This window comes from Cervus elaphus, chromosome 19, assembly GCF_910594005.1.
Source record: "Cervus elaphus chromosome 19, mCerEla1.1, whole genome shotgun sequence".
NCBI classification, from domain to species: Eukaryota; Metazoa; Chordata; class Mammalia; order Artiodactyla; family Cervidae; genus Cervus; species Cervus elaphus.
In genome coordinates, this window is record NC_057833.1 from 59633415 (window position 1) to 59649576 (window position 16162).

General features: G+C 36.4%; 1 protein-coding gene and 1 pseudogene across 1 annotated transcript in view; both read right to left on the reverse strand.

Moving 5' to 3' along the window:
* The window catches only part of GRAMD1C (GRAM domain containing 1C), a 111217-nt gene that overhangs the window by 8885 nt on the left and 86170 nt on the right, over positions 1-16162 (reverse strand). The window contains 5 exon segments of the mRNA XM_043874265.1: positions 1069-1245; positions 2672-2775; positions 3543-3685; positions 5316-5434; positions 11134-11271. Of these exon segments, the coding sequence (XP_043730200.1) occupies positions 1069-1245; positions 2672-2775; positions 3543-3685; positions 5316-5434; positions 11134-11271 (681 nt within the window).
* On the reverse strand, positions 11564-11662 carry LOC122676233 (annotated as a pseudogene).

Below are 16162 nucleotides of genomic sequence, written 5' to 3' on the forward strand. Positions count from 1 at the left end.
TGCCAAATCCCAAAATTAAATAGCCATTAGGTTTAAATGGTAGAAAAATATATTCACACTAAGGTGTTGGAGAAGACTCTTGAGAGGAGATCCAAGCAGTCCTTCCTAAAGGAAATCAGTCCTGAACGGAAGGACTGATGCTGAAGCTGAAACTCCAACACTTTGGCCACTTGATGTGAAGAACTGACTCATTTGAAAAGACCCTGATGCTGGGAAAGACTGAGGGCAGGAGGAGAAGGGGACGACAGAGGATGAGATGGCTGGATGGCATCACCGACTCAATGGACATGAGTTTGGGTAAGCTGCAGGAGGTGGTGATGGACAGGGAAGAATGGTGTGCTGCAGTCCACGGGGTCACAAAGAGTCGGACACGACTGAGGGACTGAACTGAACTGAACTGAAAATATAAGCCTTAGAAGAGGATCTGATAATGTAGAAGGTTGAGGATGTATGACAGCTTCTTATTTCTGAGAGGGAGGGTGTTACAGTTAGTAGAGACAAGATGTCTTCAAAATTAAATTCAGAGATAATAAAAGTCAAATTCTATCTCTGCAATTTTACTGAGCTGGCCCTGACAGTATATAAGGATTAAAAGCATACAATGATTGTAGTAGATTCAGGGGTAGAAATCAAATGTCTATAAATGCCTGGCAGGAAATTAACGAATGAAGCATCCCTCAGTGGGTGAGAGTGATGGGGACCGGTGACCTGGCAAAAGTACACACTCGGTTACATGAGGCAGGGACTGCTAAGCTCCAACTGATCGATTGCTGCTCTGAAGGCATGTGGGCCCAGGGCTGTCAGATCTGAGTTTTTATATAAAAATGTCCAGTTTTTAAAATACCATGTAGGTCCAGTACAGTACTTCTATTGGCCACACGCCTGCCATTTTGCAACTGCTCCTTTATATTTATATATTACTGAGTTTGACAAATATTATCAGAAAAGAAGAGAAAAGGAGCCCTCCTAACTGACCTGTCTTATAAACAAGAGGCATACTCTGCTTCATATAAGTAAACCTGTAAAGAAAAAAAGAGCTTTCATCTTTGTTTACCAGGTAACAGCTACCTGTAATATCCCCTTTGGCCTCTAAACTCATATCTCCAGAAGAACGCTGAGAAGAAAGTTTAGGAGCTGTTTCTGCTGTTCTGTTGAATGTTCGCCTTCTCCTTCGCAGGCCAGTAAGTTTTCCAGGGTCTTCCATGGACTGATTTACCATAGATTCTTCCATTAACAAATCTGATTCTAAAAAAAAAATAATCTTTAGATAGTGGAGAAATCTCAGCTATAAGATACAGAAAGGTTGGTTGTTGTTTTGTTCTCAGTTTGCTTTTTTTTAAGCCTCGGTAACTTTTACTTAATAGTTTTACTTAATAGTTAAGCCTTGGTAACTATTACTCAGGTTTCTTATGGCCTAGATTCAAACTTTACTCTTAATGAAAAGTTATGGAGTGTACAGTGATCCCATAACGAGGCTTCATTATTCTAGGAAGAATGAACTGTATTAATTTATGATGGGAACCATCAGAACAGATTTGCCATGTGCCATATTAATATTAATGTAAAGATTTCAGTTATGGAAACAACATGCTACCCACTTACACTGGGTCCCTAGAAAGATTTCCAAGATAGATTATAGTACTTGATCATCAATCTCAAAAGAAGCAGCAGCATACAATAGTTCTAATTTACAATGAAAGCTTGCAAAAAAAGGAAGCACTGGTAAAGAAAGTCTGCAAACAATCTAAAAACTTTGTTTTTCTCAGTTGTTTTAACCTTTCCCTTCACCAGATTTTTCATTAGAAGTTCATTATCTACCAGCCAAACTTATCTTTGAGTTTCTCTTTCCTTGCTCGTGATTTGGAGTTTAATAATAAAACAGCCAGTGAGAAAGCAAGGAAAATAAATAACCAGCAAACTGGCTAGTGAAGCCTTAAATTACCCTAAGGTTATTGGCCACCACCTTTTCTTTAACTAAATTAATTACATTCATGTATGTGTGTATGTGTGTTTGTGTATACATATATATATATGATACATATATATATATATATATGCTTTTTCTTCATGTACATTTTAAGGAATATCCAAACAGAACAACTACATCACTTCCCCTCCACCACCTCCACCAAATCCATACATGTACATGGTCCCATGGCTAAGTGGGCCTGCGTAAACCCAGGAGAGCTAAGTCGGTAAGGGAGGTATGGGCCTGAGGACTCTCCAGACCTTCTTTGTGAGCACAGTGCATGTTTATGATCAAGTCCCAGCCTCTCACTGCAGTCAGCTTCCTTGGCTCCTTGCAGAGGAAGGGAGTGTGACAGCTCCTAACTGTGTGATCCTGGAAAAGCCACTTAACCTCTCTCTCTCTCTTTTGATATTTCTTCTTTAGTAAAATGGGGAAAAAAAATTATAGGTTTGCAATGAGTTAATATTTATAAAACACATAGGGCAACATCTGACATATCATAAGCATTATTTATATAAGTGTTTGGTAGATCAGTGAAAATTAGAAGTTTTTAAATTTTAAGTGTAACAGTTGGAACCACTTCAGTAAGAGTCATTCCAGTGCCATCTACCAGTTCCTACTATGAATCCAATTGAAGAACCCACCCATTCTGTTAATAAATGCCATCCTTACAAAAATAGATAAATCAAGAAATTTACAAACCAAGCTGTTTAAAATAATCTGCCAGCGAACTCCAGGAATTCTTCTCAATTAAAGATTTGACAAAAGCCCACGGTTGTTTTTTGTATTTCAAATCTGTTGAAACTCTAATGAATAAGGAAGAAAGAATAATATTTAATTTACAAGATTTAATCACATTATGAACGTTGTAGTTAAATGTAGGAATGAATTCAGTGGAAAGCCAAAAGGATGTAAAGTCACTAAGACTACAAAAAAAGAAAAAAATTGTTCACTGAAAATGAATTCTTTAAAAAAATTACTGGGAGCTGCTAATAATTTCATCAACTTGGCATTTTATTTCTTTGCTTTCTCAAACTCTAAATTTTCTTTATTTAAATAGCAATAAAGGCTCAAAATTAAATTTCCTAAATGCCTTGTATAAAAAATCTCTAGTGGTCATACCTTAGCTGAAAGTCACTACACTAGCTGAGACTAGGGCAAGTGCATGATGAGCCCAGCACCACCTTCAACACACCGACACTTCTGGTCTCTCACTGCAACAGAGCTGTTTACTGCCCACCACGCGCTCCTCAAATCTCCCAGCCCCCTTGCCATTAAACAGGGTCCTGGGACCATTCTGGCCACTGGACTATGAGCACTACTCTATAGCTCTCTCTCTTCTGGTAGTAACTGAAATGATACATATTCTGGATTATGCAGCCCCAAATGTCAAAGCCCCATCAGCCTGGGTTCTTGAGTGAGACTTCCTACCCTTCTGCTGACCACCAGTGGACACCCGAAGCAAGAAATAAAGTTTTGTTGTGTAAAACTGCAACTAAGATTTCAGGATTGATACGTTGCCAGCATACAATGTAGCCTGTCCTGACTAAAACACTCCTTTACAGTAGCTTACCTCAGTCGGCATTTCTGCTTTGAAGATCGGATGATACAGTATCTGTTGAGAGTATAGAAGTAATCATGGTAGGGGACATCGTGTGTGAGCACTTCTGCATCTACCAAATAAAACTGTGCTTCCCGACTTTCTTTATACAGTCTCTGCCAAAATAAGATGAAATTTTTTTGCATGTATATGTTTAATACATCAAATTCCCTGCCAACTTAAGAACATGTATACCAGAATTCCTTCTCACAAATTACAAAAAAACATGAGGAGCCTATATACAAAGCCAGAAGGGCCTCCACATTGCTATGTAATCTACAAATTGAGAAGAAGGGATGTGCAGAAATAGTATTTGCTGCCTCTCTGTTATTTCATTGTATAATTTTTTTTACCTTCATTTTAGGCAGGCATAAGAGAAAGGAACTACATGATCTCTCATCTGTGTTAGCAGTTTATTAAGAATTTCAAATGTTCCTGGTAGAGGAACAATTCAAAAATCAATTGAACAAAGCCAGGACCCCACCCTAAAATTCATTAAAGTTTAATAAAAACCACTCTTCACCAGAAAAATGAAGGAAAGGGACAACCAGAAAACACTGCTTTCCCTAAATAGGCTTTGATGTGGTTGCTGGCCAAATCTTTGTCATTTTAACCTTACCTATTCTATTTATCCTCTAAAGTTATCAAAGACTCACAAATACCAAAAAAAAAAAAAACTTCTCTTAAATGTTTGGAAATCTTTGGAAGAGAAAATTTTAAGTTCTTTTGAATACTGATGGGCAAAACCTATGATAGCGAAACTAATTCAGATGTTAACAGATATTTTCTAACTCTGTAGAACAGATATACTATACAGATATACAGTACTTCAACAAAACTGGCCAAACATAAACCACAGTATATGACAGTGCCATGCTGGTCACAGAGTAGACAGAGCATTAAATACCTAACATTCTCTTACTCATATGTCATAGCAGCCATCTAGTTATTTGGCCATAACCCTTGACACGATCCTGTAAATCAGATTCCAATAGTGTTCTGTTTTTTAAAAAACACTTATTATGAAAAGGTTCAAATATACACAAGAGTAGAAATGAACATTACACCATGAACCCTCATCAGCTCATCAACCAGCTTCAATATTAACTCACAGCCAGTCCTGTTTCATCTGTATCTCTCCCCACATTCCCTCCCTCCACCTTCATCTTCTGCCTAGCTACTTTTAAAAGATATCCTAACCACCAATATAATTTCATCCAAAAATACATCAGTATATTTCTTTATCAATTGCTCAGTAGTGGTGGTGGTTTAGTCAGTTGTGTCTGATTCTTGTGACCCCATGGACTGTAGCCTGCCAGGTTCCTCTGTCCTTGGGATTTCCCAGGCAAGAATCCTGGAGTGGACTGCCATTTCCTTCTCCAGGGGATCTTCCCAACACAAGTATCGAAACCACGTCTTCTGCATTGTAGGTGGATTCTTTACCACTGAGTCACCAACAGATTCCCTAAAATTCCTCAGTATATCCCTTTAAAAGATAAATACTCTTTGCTTTAAAATATAACAACTATACCATTACAGAATATAGAAATGAACAATTCCTTAAATCTCAGAAAAGCCTTTTTACAGTTGGCTTGTCTGAATTAGGATTGGGTTGATTTGTTTATGTGCCTCTTAAGCTCTTTTAACCTTTAAACAGTCTTGTAATTGGTGACTAGGACCTATGACAGGCATCTTTTCTCTTTCTACACACATGGTTCTTTCGGAACACTGGCAGCATAGACATACCTGCTTTTCAGTGGCCGTGGTACACTTTCCAGTTAGTGGATTGTTAAGGACTATAGTGTAAGTCATGGTTCTCAGCTGGTCACCTCCAGGTTCCACATTCCAAGGGGTAGATACTACATCTAATCACAGCAAAAAAGAGTTAGTTAAAAGAGTTAGTTCTAGAAATTTGAAGGGTATGGCTTGTAATGGAATTAAAGAGAGAGTTTTTGAACTATTTAAATTTTTATTTGTGACCAGTTCTAACTTCCTTATAACTGTATTATTCATTTAACATTAAAGAAGAGTAAAGTCACATCAGGCACTCTTCTTGCATGTGACATACACCTCATCTCTGACCCATTTACTTCTAAATTGTTGTCTATTAAAATATTTTTTCTTTTCTCTAGAAGATAAAATTAAAAGCGTATCATCAGTGGCCTTCTTTTTAAAGTTCCCAGTACCTACAAAGAGAAGTAATGGTGTCCACTTATCAGAGACAGAACATTTCAACACTCCCATCATCAAGGACAAGACTGTGAAAGACATTTGTCCTTAATGTAGCAATATGATCTGATCTCAACTTGTGGAGAAATCACATCAATGAGAAATTATACAATGTTAATGGCTTCTCTGCCAAGATCTTTAATCAAGAAGGGGGCAATGGAATATAAATAAACTATATAACCTTTTCTATATGAAGAAAACTCTAGAAAAATCTATCTTTATGCAAGATTTTGTAAAAATTCTCTTTCTTTTGCTTAGCAACAACACAATGAGCAAAAATATACTTAGCACAGAAATACTGTGGTATTGGAGAAGACTCTTGAGAGTCCCTTGGACTACAAGCAGATCAAACAGTCAATCCTAAAGGAAATCAGTCCTGAATATTCATTAGAAGGACTGATGCTGAAGCTGAATCTCCAATACTTTGGCCACCTGATACAAAGAACTGACTCATCTGAAAAGATCCTGATGCTGGGAAAGATTGAAGGTGGGAGGAGAAGGGGATGACAGAGGATGATATGGTTGGATGGCATCACCAACTCTATGAACATGAGTTTGAGTAAGCTCCGGGAGTTGGTGATAGACAGGGAAGCCTGGAATGCTGCAGTCCACGGGGTTGCAAAGTGTCAGACACAACTGAGCGTCTGAACTGAACTGAATATCTTTAGAACATAGCACCATATAACAAAGTTCATTTAACAAGCTAACACTAGGAAAATATAGGTAACAGCATTATGAACTCTATTCAAAGATCTGACTAAGTCACCTAGCACAACTGTTGTTGTTGTTATTTAGTTGTTAAGTCGTATCTGACTCCTTGTGACCCCATGGACTGTAGCTTGCCAGGTGCTTCTGTCCATGGGATTCCTCAGGCAAGAATACTGGAATGGGTTGCCATTTCCTTCTCCAGGGGATCTTTCTGACCCAGGGATCAAACCCAGGTCTCCTGCATTGTAAGCAGACTCTGAGCCACCTGGGAAGCCCCACCTAGCACAATGGACTTAGGCAATTAGTATATCTGGCTTCTGCGCATCATTATCCTAAAACAGAAGCCTTTATCTAACCTATTACCCATCATCAAAGGAAAGGAAACAAGGCTTTATTATATATTCAATTTTATTTAACTTCTTTCAGTCAGCTAAGCCTAGGGATTTAATGAGGGATCCTGAAGCTGCCTGTTGCTTATCTTTTGCAGAAAAATTTCGCAAGTAAATTAAGCAGGCATCATCTCAAATCATGGGATCTATAATACAGAATTTGTTTAGAAAAATGATTTATTTAGGTGTACAAGAGATATAAAATTAATTATAAAATACTTTGTAAAATATCACTTTGGTCATATGTCAGCCTCTTTCAGAAAAATTATACAAATAGTTCACTGTTAACCAGTGACTAAATTTAAAGATATCATTGAATTCTGCCATTAAAACTGCACACTATTCCACAAAGATAAAAGTCTCTCTTTCACCTGTATTTTCATCAGTGTTACCAACAAGCCTATTGAATATCACGTGCCAGAACGTTACAACATTTTGGAATAGTCAAGCCCCCAATACCTAAGTAAAGTTCATCATAATATAAAGCACAGATGAAGTTATCAGAAAAAATGGCAACAGTATACAGAAAGACATATGAGGCATTTTGATATAATAAATTGAAGTAATCAAAAGCAAAAATTGCAAAATAAATAATTCAAGAAACCTTTGATGTAATGAAATTTTAAAATTGGTGAATCTTCACATCCACTAGGATAATTATAATCACAAAAACCTGAAAATAAGAGGTTGGCTAGATATGGAGAAATTGGAACCTTTTCGCAGTGCTGGTGGGAATGTAAAATGATGCAGCCACTGTGGAAAACAATATGGCAGTTCTTCAAAAAATTAAACATAGAATTACCTTATGATCCATTTCTACTTCTAGGTATCACCCAAAGGAACCAAGAGCAGGGATTCAAACAGATACTTGTACATCAGTGTTCACAGCAACAGCATCCACAATAACTAAAATGTGGAAATAACTCAAAACTCCACTGATAAAGGGGTAGGTATACAAAATGCGGCATAAACATACAATGGCTTAGCATTTATTCTTTAAAAGGAATGAGATGAAATCCATACTGCAACATGGCTAAACCTTGAAGACATTATGCTAAGTGAAATAAGCAGTCACAAAGAAACAAATATTGTATGGTTCCACTTACATGAGGTAGCTATCATAGTAACTGTGGTATTGGAGAAGACTCTTGGGAGTCCCTTGGACTGCAAGGAGATCAAACAAGTCAATCCTAAAGGAAATCAATCCTGAAAATTCATTGGAGGGACTGATGCTTAGGCTGAAGCTCTAATACTTTGGCCACCTGGTACAAAGAACTGACCCATTAGAAAAGACCCTGATGCTGGTAAAGATTGAAGGCAAGAGAAGGGGATGATAGAGGATGAGATGGTTGGATGGCATTACCGACTCAGTGGGCATGAGTTTGAGCAAGCTCCGGGAGACAGTGAAGGACAGGGAAGCCTGGCGTGTTGCAGTCCATGGGGTCCCAAAGAGTCAGACACAACTGCATGACTGAACAACAACAAAAGCATAGTGAAATTCATAGAGGCAGAAAGTAGAATGGTGTTCATCAGGAGATGGGGAGAGGGGAAAATGGAGAGTCACTGTTTACCAGGGACAGAGTTTCAGTTTGGGGAAGATGAAAAGTTCCAGAGATGGTGATGGGTACACAACAATGTGAATGTACTTCATGCCAGTGAATTGTACACTTTAAAATTATTAAAATGGTAAGTTTTATGTTATGTGCAGAAATAATACCACAATAAAAAAGACTGGTGAATGTAGGTGATGGGTAGGTTTCATTATACTATTCATGCAACTCTTCTAAAGATTTTCATTTTTTCAAAATTAGAAAGTTGAATAAAAAGACTGAAAACTGAGCTTTACATTATAAAAATAGTGTCCTATAACCATAAACAAAGATTTTAAAGAATTCAAATTAAATGATTTTTATTAAAACTATTAAGAATAATGATGATTATTAATATAATAATATATTAATAATCATCATTATTCTTAATAATTTAAAATAAATTTTAATTATAAAAAAATAGATCCAGAAGTAGCTGTTTTAGTGCTGAAATTAGGTTAAATCCACAAATAACTGACCATACTATATTTTCCCATTAAACTCTTAATAGTTTAAAAAGAAGCCTTTGAAAACTGTTCTTAAGAAATGCAACTTTGATTACCAGATAACAAATTCAGAAGACAATAGAATAGTGTGCAATCATAAGCAGATTATCTCTTTGGGGGCAAACCTTCTGACTAATTCTAGGTCTAATGGCAACATGCCTATAACTATTTATACTTGTGATAAGCCAGAAGCCTTTGTTTCCCAAAGCCATTTATAGCATCAGATGGCAAACACAGTCATCCATACTGAAGCTAGATATGATATCAGACACCAAATGCAGTTGTGATTAAAAAAAAAAAGAAACTTCATTTTGTACCAGCGTGGAATAACATAGCTAGTTTCCTCTGGGTCTTTCCAGCCATAAAAATGGCAGTGCAATATCAACAGGCATCATCTTAGAAAATTAAGAGATATAAAATATCCAGCTCTTCTGGAATGGCAGATTCTCCAGGCAGACATGAATAGCAAGAAGATACAAAATAGATTCAGAACAGATACAATGTTAAACATGAGCTACTGAGTGAAAAGAAAGATTTATATTCCTCAGGTATTATACATTTTTAAAACTGGAAGAACAGGAAAAAATTAATGATTTTTAAAAACAGGACATTTAATATAATCACAAGACAATAGCTATCAATCAGAAATTGCTTTGCTACTCTACTACGAATAATGAGAAAAAATTACTTTTTTATATCTAGTCTGTATCAATGTTATAACCTATGAATATGTAATTATGTTTACATAAAAGTTTCAAATAAAGGAATAACATCTAACGGTTAATAAAATGGTTAGACTATACATTATATTTAACTTGACTCTCTTTGACTATGTCAAATGACTCAGCTCATATGGATCTCTGCCACTGGTGTTTTCTAATTTTATATAGCAAGTTAAACCATATGCTCCCAAAGTTTCTAAGATATCTTGAAATATTTAGGATAAATTCAATTTCAGGTTGGCTATATGCTTCTTTGAGATGTTTACCAAAATAGAATTTTTAACACATAATCAATAAAATCTTTTTATAACTAACTTCCTAACTGGAATATTTTCATTAAGGTAGACCATAGGCATTGCAACCTCAAGTCTCCATGAATTTGCAGAAAAAACACACTTGTGTACCACTGCCCAAATCAAGATAGAGAACTTTACCAGCATCCCAGAAGCTCCCTCCCAGTCTTTATCCACCCACAGCAGTCCCCACAGCAGTTGGCTACTCTGCTGCTTTTATGTCCATAAATAAGTTTTACCTCATTTTGAACTTTAAATAAAGAAATCACAGCATGTACTATTTTGTGTCTGACTTCTCTTGCTTAATACTACAGTATACCCATAAGATTTATACATATTGTTAGAAGTAGCAGCAGGTTTTTTTTTTCCCATCGCCATACAGTATTCTTTTGTGTGAACATACATCTGTTTATCCATTCTATTACTGGTGGATATTTGGGCTATTTTGATTTTGGGGACCATTTTAACTAATGCTGCTATGAATACAGCAGTACATGTCTTTCAGAGTACACTGGTACCCATTTCTGAAGGTTATATGTATCTAGTAGACACCACCAAATCATTTTGCAAAGTGACTATACTACTTCATACTCTACTAGAATCCAATTGGCTTCCTAGGCGGCACTAGTGGTAAAGAACCCATCTGCCAATGCAGGAGACACAGAGGTGCAGGTTTGATCCCTGGGTCAGGAAGATCCCTGGAGGAGGGCATGGCAACCCACTCCAGTATGCTTGCCTAGAGAATCCCATGGACAAAGGAGCCTGGCAGGCTATAGTCCATAGGGTCTCAAAGAGTCGGACACAACTGAAGCAACTTAGCACACATGCAGACTCCAACTATTCCACAATGGAATCCTTTTAAATGGGGCTCAACCCAGTTGAACTGCTATGTCAACAAATAAATGGAGTTTTAGTTCTCAAAGGGTCTGAACTTAATAGTAGGTAAGATCTGACTAATTGAAAAATTATACTATTTACACGTGATTTTACCCGAAACACCTAAACACTAGTTTCTATATCACCAAAATAAAATTGAAGCCTATCTAATTTTTCCACTTGACAACATAAACTCTCTAAGGATAATAAAATTCTCCCATATTTATCATTAGATAAGAACACAAGACCAACCTATTATATTTCTAGAATTAGAAAATCTCTGCATAAAGTGTGATCTGGTGAACAGCAATTCAAACATTCTTTCAGCACTGATATGAAACACACGGTTGATATAAAGTCTTCCATGAAGGTCTTTCTCAAGAATGTTTCCTGGGGAAACAAAAAACACAGAACAAAAAGGGAAGAAATCAAAGAAAGGTAATTTCAAGGTTTCATTTTGTTTATTTTGGGCACAAAATGGCTTTTAAATGTGATTACAATGATCACAGCATATTACATGACACTATTAAAACTCTAAATTGGTGTTATATACATACATAACTACACATAAAAGTAGATAGTAATTAAACTATATATGATCAATAGTTCAGTTGTCAAAAACCAAGATATAGAAATATTTAATTTGCATGATATCAAACTCCCATAATGGCGTATATCATTCAAAAGAACAGTTCATGAATTTCTGTGTCATCCATGTGCAGTGGCCATGCTAACCTCTGTATCATTCCAATTTCAATATGTGTGATGCCAAACCAAGCACTCAAAAAAATATTTTAAAAAAAGGAATCTTTCAAGAGTGACAAGGGATACATAGCAGGTCCTATTTCTGAATGTGCATATATATTATGTAAATATTAGGACATGAATGGCTTTAATATCTACAGTACTCACTATATTACTAGTCTGAATAATGTTTCAAACTTGACTTAAAGTTCACTCCACCAAGACAAGTATCACTGTATTTACAATCTGTTCTCAATACCACACATTAAAAGAAATCCTTCTGAAAGAGAAAAATAAATATCATATATTAACACATATATATGGAATCTAGAAAGATGGTACTGATGAACCTATTTGCAGGAAAGCAATGGAGACACAGCCATAGAGAACAGACTTGTGGAAACAGTGGGGAAGGAGAGGGTGGGACAAATGGAGAGAACATATACACTACCATATGTAAAATAGATAGCCAGTGGATAACTCAGGGAGTGCAAACTGGTGCTCTGAGATACCCTAGAGGGGTGGGATGGGGCGGGTGGTGGGAGGGCAATTCAAGAGGGAGGGGACATATGTATACCTATAACAAACTCATGCTGATGTACAGCAAAAACCATCACAATATTGTAATTATCCTCCAATTAAAATAAATTAATTTAAAAAATAAACATGTGTAAAAAATAAATTAATTAATAAAAAAAATCCTTCTGAAAAGTATTCTTCAACACCTTCAACACCTAAGTACATTACGAGTTTGGCACATAAGTGTTATATAACCATTTTTGAATGAAATAGGTGACTATGAAAAATACAAAAAAATGGTAAGTGAAGTTGCTCAGTTGTGTCCGACTCTGTGAACCCATGGACTGTAGTCTACCAGGCTCCTCAGTCCATGGAATTTTCCAGGCAAGAGTACTGGAGTGGGTTGCCATTTTTTTGCAATGATATTTTTTAATAATTTTAGAGGGACAATTAACTAAACTAGACTTTATTCCTATTTTTTCCAGTAATGTCTTTTTCTGTACAAGAATCCAGCCCAAGATACCATGTTTGTACTTAGTTGTTATCATCCTAGTCTCCTCCAATCTATGACAGTCCCTTACGTTTTTCTTGTTTTTCAATGACCTAATACATTTGAAAGTGCAGGACAGGTATTATGTAGAAGTCCCCCAATTTGGGTTCACCTGAGGTTTTTTTCATGATTAGATCAGGGTTTGGATTTGGGGGACTAATACCACAGAGGTGAAGTACCCTTCTCCTCAAACTCAGGGGGTACACATAACAGCATGGTGATATTAACCTTGATGAATTCGTCAAGGTGGTATCTGGCAGGCTTTTCCACTTCAAAGGTATTATTTTCCTCTTTCCGTATTCTATTCTTTAGAAGTTCAGCCCATCTCAAGGGGAGGAGAATTCAGCTCCACCTCCTGGAAGGGAAAAGATCTACATATATTATTTACCTATATTATTTGGAGCTCTGTAAGGAAGACTCCTGCTTTCTCCCCCATTCATACATTTATTCAACCATTGGTATCAGGATGGACTTATAAAGTCAGTTTATACTTTAGGTTATAATCTGGTACTATCATTATTTATTTTGCTGCTCACACTTATTTTTTGTTTGGCCATTTAGAAGCTCTTTCAGGTTGACACCTATGACCTTTCAACATGCCTCTTTTTATCTTTTTCAAGCACTTCTTTATATTCTTGCACTATATCTGGGCTCATTTTGTATATTCCCCACCCTAGCCCTTCACAGGTGGCTCTGGTGGTAAAGAACCCACCTGCCAATGCAGGATACATAAGAGACCTGGGTTCGATCCCTGGGTCAGGAAGATCTCCTGGAGGAGGGCATGGCAACCCACTCCAATATTCTTGCTTGGAGAATCCCCTGGACAGAGGAGCTTGGCAGGCTACAGTCCATGGGGTCACAAAGAGTCAGACACAACTGAAGTGTGCACTGTTAACCCTAAAAGCAGCCATTTCTCTAAGGAGTCCTGGAACTTTTATTTTTCTTTCTTTTTTTTTTTTTTTATGGTCCTTCTCAATTTTTTTTTTCCATTTATTTTTATTGGTTAGAGGCTAATTACTTTACAGTATTGTAGTGGTTTTTTGTCATACATTGACATGAATCAGCCATGGATTTACATGTATTCCCCATCCCAATCCCCCCTCCCACCTCCCTCCCCACCCAATTCCTCTGGGTCTTCCCAGTGCACCAGGCCTGAGCACTTGTCTCATGCATCCCACCTGGGCTGGTGATCTGTTTCACTATAGATAATATACATGTTTCGATGCTGTTCTCTCAAAACATCCCACCCTCGCCTTCTCCCACAGAGTCCAAAAGTCTGTTCTGTACATCTGTGTCTCTTTTTCTGTTTTGCATATAGGGTTATCGTTACCATCTTTCTAAATTCCATATATATGCATTAGTATACTGTATTGGTCTTTATCTTTCTGGCTTACTTCACTCTGTATAATGGGCTCCAGTTTCATCCATCTCATTAGAACTGATTCAAATGAATTCTTTTTAATGGCTGAGTAATATTCCATGGTGTATATGTACCACAGCTTCCTTATCCATTCGTCTGCTGATGGGCATCTAGGTTGCTTACATGTCCTGGCTATTATAAACAGAGCTGCAATGAACATTGGGGTGCATGTGTCTCTTTCAGATCTGGTTTCCTCGGTGTGTATGCCCAGAAGTGGGATTGCTGGGGAACTATTATTTTTCAAAAGTAAGTTTCCTTCCTTAAATTTCACATTTATAAAGGAAATAAATTGTATTCACATAAGTATTTCAATACAATGTCTTCATATTTCATTTAAACTCTACTGTTAGATAAAATGTTCTGTATCATGACTCATAAAAACATAACTTGCGGTATTACTACCAAAAATTAACAATAATACCTTTTGTATGCAAATTTGTTCAAGGAAGTAAGGATATGAAATAAACTATTTCCACCTGGGATTATTTATTTATTAAATTCATGGTACTTTAAAGCCTCCTATCTAAATAACATCATCAATCATATTGCTGGAGCATATTAAGCTAGCAGGTGGTATTTCAAATGGAGAAAGGAACACTGCTCAACTTAGTAGCAGGTTACTATTTCCAATAAAGAATAAATACTATTTCAAATATAACAATTTGAAAGTGGCCAATGGAAAATGGTGGGAAAATTGAGACAGATAAATATAAGAAGTACCTTGGCATGAATAAAACTGAAACCACTGAGCACATACACAACACATATCGATAGTATTTTGAGTATGTGTGAAAAAATGCATTAGGTAGGTATGCAAGAAAGGCAGGTAATTTGGAGTTTAGTCGAGTAACTAAAGAGACACAATTTGTTTTATCTTTCATTCTCTAAAAACTGGTGATCAGGGCTTCTATGCAATACAGAAACTACACCACTATTATTCTTTCTTTCTTTGTAGATAAAAACACAATTTATATGAGTTTTAATGTCACTCTTTACATAATTTATCATTAATGTGAATTGTATGGGAACTGAATGAGGATTTTTTTTTTTTAAAGGATCATTCTTATAAAAGAGCAGATGAGAAAGAAAAAGAAAAAAATCCTCATTTGGTTCTTTTATTGCATCAATAATAAAATGATGATTTGGGGTTTTTTTCTTTCATTCTATTAAGGTGACAAATCACATTGATTAATTTTTGTCTGTTGACCCATTTTCAAATTCCAGGAATAAATCCCACTTGGTCATAGTGTATAACCCTTTTAATGTACTGCTTTGGTTTGCTCGTATTTTGTTCAGGATTTTGATGTCAATATTTGTAAAGGATATTTGTAATTTTCTTGTAGTGTCTTTGCCTGTCTTTGGTATCAGTGTAAAAATTTTCAAAATACATTCTGGATGCAAAAACAAACAAACAAAAATCCTCATTTTGGTGTCACTTATGTGTCTGGCCACTGAGTGCCAGAGCAGATCTTCCTACAGCTAGAGCCTTGGCCAGGCAGGGATACCTAACTCACACAGCTACATGCTATTGTTGTTTAGTTGCTAAGTCATGTCCAACTCTTTTGCAACCCCATGGACTGTAGCCTGCCAGGCTCCTCCATCCATGGAATTTCCCAGGCACAAATGGTAAGGACGCTAAGAGAGTCTAGTCATTCCTGGTGCTTGATCCTTTCAAAAAAACTTCCTCTCATTGATATTTTCAAAAGAACACAACTGTCTTCTTAATACATTTTAATTTTTAAGAGCCTGTTTATTTTTACTTAGGTTTTTAAGAGTGTAGATTTAGTTTTCACAAAGATACTGCAGTGTTTTCAAGCCAAGGTAGAACCTGATTTGGATTTGGTTTTCATGGATTTGTTTTGGTTTTGGATCTGGATTTGATTTTAGATTTGAACTGGATTTGGATTTGACTTAGATTTGACTTGGATTTAACTTTGGTTTTCAAGGATTTAGTAAACAGCCTTCAGGGGTTTCCAAACCAGGTCTAAGCTGAACAGTAAGTAGACTAGTAAATACAGTCATGTCAGACAGATCCAAACCACAACAAT